The sequence below is a fragment of the Echinops telfairi genome, unplaced genomic scaffold (genome assembly GCF_000313985.2).
Source record: "Echinops telfairi isolate 266 unplaced genomic scaffold, ASM31398v2 ScPeMD7_7469;HRSCAF=8507_0, whole genome shotgun sequence".
Taxonomy (NCBI): Eukaryota; Metazoa; Chordata; class Mammalia; order Afrosoricida; family Tenrecidae; genus Echinops; species Echinops telfairi.
Genome location: NW_022111372.1, coordinates 57,575,152 through 57,582,222, shown reverse-complemented (window position 1 = coordinate 57,582,222; position 7,071 = coordinate 57,575,152). Strand labels below are relative to the sequence as shown.

The 7,071-nt window shown below is 42.5% G+C and overlaps 1 protein-coding gene across 1 annotated transcript in view; it reads left to right on the top strand.

Moving 5' to 3' along the window:
* Positions 1-7,071, top strand: part of RANBP17 (RAN binding protein 17) — a 403,303-nt gene that overhangs the window by 32,922 nt on the left and 363,310 nt on the right. Inside the window, exon 7 of the mRNA XM_004697128.2 lies at positions 3,656-3,729. Coding sequence (XP_004697185.2) covers positions 3,656-3,729 — 74 coding nt within the window. The remainder of the gene's footprint in view (positions 1-3,655; positions 3,730-7,071) is intronic.

The window sequence follows — 7,071 nt, the reverse complement described above, 5'->3', positions numbered from 1 at the left end:
GGGGCTTAAGTGGAGAGGAAATGTTTTGAGAATGATGAGGGCAAGGAATGTACAAATGTGCTTTACACAATTGATGTATGTATGGATTGTATGAGGCCCTAATAAAACGATTAAAAAAAAAAGACAACGGAGGAAATAAGTATTCCAATAAATAATACAAGCCTCGGTATTGAGGACATAAATTTTTAGATTGAAAGCAAATACCCAACATAATTGAAAAAAATATATATACTAAGCCTCATAATCATGACATTTGAGAATAGCAAGGATAGAGAGATGATTAAAAACTCTTCTAGCAGGAAAACATTGTTACCTATGAAAGATTGGGATAAAATGGTATTAGACTTATCAACAGCGGCAGCACCGGAAACCAGAAGATAATGCAGAAGAAATATTGTCAGATTTTTAAAGGAAAAATAGTTTTAAACTAGATCCAAATTATTAATATGGAACAAAGACATCTTTGAATATGCAATCTGTCTCCAAATTACCCCTCTGCACTTGCTCTCAAGAAGTCACCTAATGTATAAACCAAAAAAGTGCAAGATGTGGATCCAGGAAAATGAACTTCTCAAGACTGGGCTACACCCCAGAAAGGCAACCTGAGTCAGAGTGTCTGTGGAACTGCACTTTCTGCCCACCGACCCTCCAAGACACAAGGTTTTACATGATTAGAATCTTCTGAAAATTGACATTCTGTTTCAGCTTTTGACACGGCCTCTACAGTCCTCAAGGAAGCAGCTTATTTTGTGTTCCTACCATCTTGGAATCATCAGACCCTGGATTTACTTGAGTCAGGAGAAGCCTCTATTCTGAATTCTGACTCGCATCCTGGGTCTTGCCAGCCTCTGCAAATGTGAGTTGAAAAATACCAGGATCCTTTTGGTGCTGATTGATCAGCATGAGCAAGGGGAACCCTCCCAAACTCTTGGATCTTGCCATTGAGAGTGTGCTGAGGGAAGAGGCCTCTGCCATTGCCACTCTTGGGATGGCTGCTGCCATAATTCTTCCCACTCTTATTCATGGCAGCTGCTGCTGGGCAACACAAAGATAGTGAAGGCCATGGTGGGGGCCTAACCCTTCATCAGGCTTTCTCCCTGGGGGCTCTGACAAAGTCTTGGCCTTCTCACCAGGATATCTTAACGGGCCAACTAGACAGCCTGATATCCTGCTTGCCCAGAAGGTTCGGTCCAGGCGATGCAAACAAAGTGCAGAATTGAGACTGGACACTGACATCAGCTTCTTAACCTGTGGTCTGAAACACATTCCATTGCCTTCGTGACCTCACCAGAAGAGTCAGAAGCCCCCAGCCCAGCACTAAGTCTCAAAAGGGATGATTCCAGGTTAGGAGAAAAACATCAGTCCTTTACCCCCATGGAAGTACTCATTGGTGTTTTGAGAGAGCCACCCCAGATGAATTCCTCACCTTGTTCATTGAAAGGGTCAAGCAAAGTAAGGACCTGCCATACCTGTGCTGTAGGAAGCTGGAGTTTATCTGAGCTCTACCCAAATTTTCCATTACTAAGACGTGCCTGGAAATGGTGCAGATGGACTCTGTTGAGGATGTGGGAGTGCATTGTCCATGGGTCCTGCATAGCCTCAACCGGTTTGTCCCTAACCTAGCCCAGATGGGTCACCTGCATAAATTCTGTCTCTCTGGAATCATCCTGGATTGCAGGGTGTTGTAGGAAGAGGATAAGGTTGAGAAGCTATTTACCCACTTCACCTCTCAGCTCCTCAGTCTGCATTTGCTCCAGCACTTCATCCTGGACTTTGCCCAATATCTCGGTGGCAACCTCTACCAGCTGTTCAAGTTGCTTGGGACCCTCTTGGAGACCCTCAGCATAACAGATTGCAAGCTTTCGGGTTCTGACTTGACATATCTGTCCTTGGGGCCCAGCACTAGCCACCTGAGGTCTCTGGGTTTGAGGGGTGTTTCCAAGATTGGCTTAAGGCATGCATTCCTCCCAGGTCTGCTAGCCCCACTGACTTACCTGAATTTAACTACCTGTGGGATTAAGAACTCATAGCTCAGTGCCTTGGAGTCTGCTCTGGGCCACTGCTCCCAGCTCAGCATCTTGTTGTCTTGTGGAAGCCCAATTTCCATTCCTGTCTTGAAGCCCTGCTGCATCACACTGTTCCACTGTACAAGGTCACCCTTCTGGAGTTCCTGGTACCTCAGCATTGCTGTGTGGGCCCTGAAGGTTCTTTGCACCAAGGCAATCTTGGACAGGTGATGGATGGAGGAGCTGAGGCTGACCCTGCAGGCCCATAGGCACCACTCAGCTTTGCTCAGAGCTGTTGTCACAGAACATGTGATGTGATCATCATCCATATGGCCAGTTTAAAATATAGCTCTCTTATTTGCAATATGTTCTCTATCTAAACTGCTGCCTCTGGTTATCAATCCCGTTTATGAAAGGCTTGTATTTCCTACATTAGTGCGATTTCAGCTAGTTCATGAGGATTAGGTTATGTTTGCGATGATAAAAAGGGAGGTTGGAGGTGAGGGTTAGAGGATGCATCTTCTCTCACCAGCCTTACTCAAGTCACACCTTTGCATGCTTCACATCTCTCTTCTACAAGAGAGCACAAGGGAGAGAAGCCAGCAAGCAGAGGGCCTGATGGCTGCCATCCAGAAACAACAGCCAGAAGCAAAGCATACCCTTGGAAGCCAAATCCCCTGACTTAGATGCCGAGACACGTGGGAATGTAAGATGTCCGCAGTGTTGAAAAGTGACAAGCACCGTCCCCCACAGCCATCCAGGAAGAAACTCAATTCCTACAAATATGCTTTAAATTTCTATTTTCTGCTACTGCAACCAGGAGAGAATATCTGTGGAACCATTGAAAAAAAAAAAAAGACCCGATTAAACTCCACTTGTGAAACAGTAGATAGATTTTGGAGCCCTGGTGGCATAGTGGGTTCCATGTTGGGCTACTAACCGCAAGGTCAGAACTTCGAAGCCACCATCTGCACAGGAGGACGAGGAAGCTTACTGCTCCCTTAAAGAGCTACAGTCTTGGAAACCCAGAGGCAGTTCCACCCTGTCCTACAGACTTGCTAGAGTCGGACTCGGCTTCAAGGCCCTCAGTGAGTGAATGAGTGAGTAGGATGGATCTTATGAGAGAAGATAGATGGTACAGACAGTAGTTAGACAGCCGAAGCTTCATGTGACTGTCATATAACAGGAATTCGTTAATATCTCAAGACGGTCAAATCAATAATGGTGGAAGAACAAATTATTTGGAAACATGAGCATAAAATTAGCTAGAAAGGTTAAAAGGTGGCTGGAATGGGATTGGGTCAGCTTTATTTTTTTTTTACTATTTATATGCTCTTCCCTATTTTCAGTTCTGTTTACTTTTTGGTACTATTTAATTAGTAAACAATATTATTGTAACAATTGAAAATACACAATCCTCCCAGTAAGAACTATAGATGCCACAAAAAAATTGTGGACTGTCTTAACTAGTTAATCTATATCCATATTATATCATCTTTCAAAAAAAGTAGGAATTAAAAATTGGCCTAACTAGAAAGAGTGATTACAGAATTATATGTGTTCTCTCTTTGTAAGATAATGTCTTTTGTATCAGTGCAGGAAAAAGTACCCTGTGGATTACAAATAATGGTATTCCTTTTTTTTTTTAGTTTTCCTGGAACCAGAAACATTGGATCTTTTCTTCAATTTGTATCATTCATTTCCACCTCTACTGTCCCAGTTAGTAAGTAAAATTCATTCACTGTCTCATTAAAAGGAACCTGTCTGATCGACATGAGTAAAACCCCACTGCCATTGAGTGAATCCCACCGCATAGTGACCCCCTAGGGTAGGGTAGGGTAGAAGTGCCCTGCCCGGCTGGGTTTCTGAGTTTGTAGATCTTGATGGGGGCAGAAAACCTCTTTCACTCACAGAAAACCCACTGACTCTGTGATTAGCAGCCAACGGGTCTTTGAAGAAGGGGTAGTATATATGTAACTGGGAAAAAAATCTATTTATGGACATACCTGATTGTTTTTCACATACTTTTGGTCATGAGCTCTCACAAAAATACTTAAGTCTCCTGGGATATATACGAGGGGTGCCCCCAAAAAAGCCCAGAATCCTCCCACCCCCTAGCTATGTACTTAAATTTTTTTACAAAACAACTTTACCACCTTCAAAGTACTCTCCATTACACTTAATACATTTGTCAAATCTGCGATTCCAGTCCTGGAAACATTTTTCAAACTGATCTGTTTGGATGGCTGACAGCACCTCACTCGTTTTTTTTCTTCACCTCTTCTACGTCTTCAAATTGCTGTCCTTTCATGTCTCTCTTCATTCGTGGGAACAAAAAGAAGTCACACAAAGTGAAGTCAGGTGAGTCAGGTGCGTGGGGCAAGAGAAACATGCTGGTTTTTTTGCCCAAAAAAAAAAAAAGTAGCACTCTAATGGCTGCGTGAGCAGGTATGTTGTCTTGGTGGCAAAACCAGTCCTCCATCTGCCACAAATCCGGCCTTTTGTTGCATGCTGTTATGCAATCTTTTCAGAACCTCTAAATAGAAAGCTGATGAACAGTCTGACCAGGTGGAATGAATTCCAAATGCACTATTCACCTCACATCAAAAAAACAATTGAGCATTGGGGTTTTTATTGGATACCCCCTCATATAGTACTCAAATGATTTGTCAGATTATATTTGTAGTTAAATATCTATTCCATGTCAAAGTTGAGCACAGAACCAAATTTAGCCCCTGCTCAAATCTAAGAAAACCTATCAGTCTCTAAGTCTGCCTTCTTTCCTAGTGGGCCTCCATCCTTTCCTCTTGACATCAGCCCAACATCTGCCACGGACCTGCACCTCTCTTTCTCTTGCTCTCCTTTTCTGGATCCCATCTGGCTTATCAGGCCTTTCCCGTGCGCTGTCTCTGCTGAGAAGTGAAACAGATCCACGCACTGGGCTTTGTGCTCATCACTCTGTACGCCTCTAAGAAAATCATTCTAGTTTATTTGTGTTTGTTTTAGTCAAATTCATGTTTTAAAAAATTCTTGAAACTCAAGTTATGTAGAACTTTGAAACCATAAGATTTATTATTGTGGAATCTGAAACAGAGATCATGCAAAAGTTTTAATAAAGAAGAAAAGTCAATTTCATATCCAAGCTTGAACAAGTTAAGTTAGGAAACTAATATTGCTGTGTCCTAAGGAAAGATAGTCCAGATTTAAGGTAGACATCTGCAGTACATTTATTTAGATATGTGTCTTAGGCTGGGTTGACTAGAGACAAATCCAGTAACACTCATATATGTGTAAGAAAGAGCTTTATATCAAAAAGTAATCATATCAAGACAACATCCCAGCCCGGTGTAACTGAAATCTGTAAGTCCCTCATGAGACTCACACAGTCACAAGCATGATGCAGAATGCAGGGAAATCTCAGGTTGCTGGGAGCAGAGTCCTGTGGATCCAATGGCGGTGACTCATCATAGGGCTGTGGCAGCAACCAGGGTCCATCAGCAGGAAGGTGAAGGCAGAGAGAAAGGGAGTTTTCCAGGGCCCTCCTGATGAGAAGGCCACCCCAACAAGGAGGTGCCCTCAGGCTGTGACGTCATTAACAAGTTGGATATATCTTCAAGTTGACATGAAATTAAGTAACTAGCACAATATGCTATCGCCTCGGCAGGAGGAGCAGGTTCACAAAAGTACCCCCTTACCAAAAAGCCAAACACGTCTCCTCTAGACTCTAGGGCTTTGAGGTGCTAGTTTTCTAACTGGTTTCCACAGGGCGCCTGTGGTCCAGGTGGCACCATAGAACTTGAGCCTTCTATCTTTCAACTAACACATTCTGACTTAGTTGTTTGGAAAACACAGTTTTAAGGTGTAATTATGTTTTAGAATGAAACAAAAAATATACCTGTATAAAATAAGGATAAAGCAGCTGTTTTGAGAAACAGTGACATTTATTGGAGAGGCCCTATTATTATTATTTGGTGCTTATTTCATTTAATCTTCCAGGTAAGTATTATGACTCTCACTCAATAAAAGAGGAAACAAACCCAGACAGGTTTAGGGACATCCCCCTAGCTAACAAAATCAGTATTAGAGCTGAAATTCCAACTCAGGTCTTTTGGACCCAGAGCTCTGAGAACACTCCTGGTCCCCACATCAGAGGTGCTTAGGGAGGCTGTAAATTTCCACTTTTTCTTTTAAAAAAGAGCTGTGACAAACTGGAGAACATCTAAATATACTTTAATTTTTCTCTCTACTCTCATACTCGCCAAGAAAGAAAGCCAAACATTTTTCAAGAATGGAATCTGTCTTTTCACTTCCTCTGAGTCCTTGCTGACTCATAGCAACCCTGCCCCTGACTCTTTACGGCCGTAGAAAGCCTCTTCTTGCTCCCTCGGAGCTCCTGGTTTTGCACTGTGACCTTGTGGTTAGCCCCTGTTGTAAAAGCACTACGCCACGAGACCTACTGAAATCTATCGTAAAACATCTCAATATTGACAGCCCATTGTGATTTATAAATTAAAGAGTGAGTAAACAAATATAGAGCAAAACATGTTGTCCACTTGGAAGTCTCTCAGTTAGTGATCAATGACTTAAATACCCCAATAGTGAGATTGTTTGGTGCACTCTTGAAGGTTTTAGTTAGGCAACTACACTACAGATAGGTACTCCTAAGAAATTCTTAGGGTAAATAATGCTTCTGGTCACATTTTCTAGCCTTATGATACTAATGAATGAAGTGGATAAAATATTTCATGTCCAGACAAGTTTCGGGACAACCTGGATTAAGTAAAATCACCGAATCTCACCCCCGCCCCCAAGAAGGATATCATCTAGAACATTCCACCACAAAATCACGTGTCCTTTGTGGCAGAACCCTCGGTTCAGTGTTTCTCAGGCAAAGATGGGCATCAGAAAGGCTTTTAAATAAAGACTTACCCTGGTGCTGCTCTCCCAGATTTGACAAGACAAAATGTTAGAGGGGAATACGTGCAAATAAGAATTTTGATGGGGGGTGGAAGAGTTGAGAGTGATGAAGGCAATGGAGAATGTTAGATTTCATTACTTTTGGGTC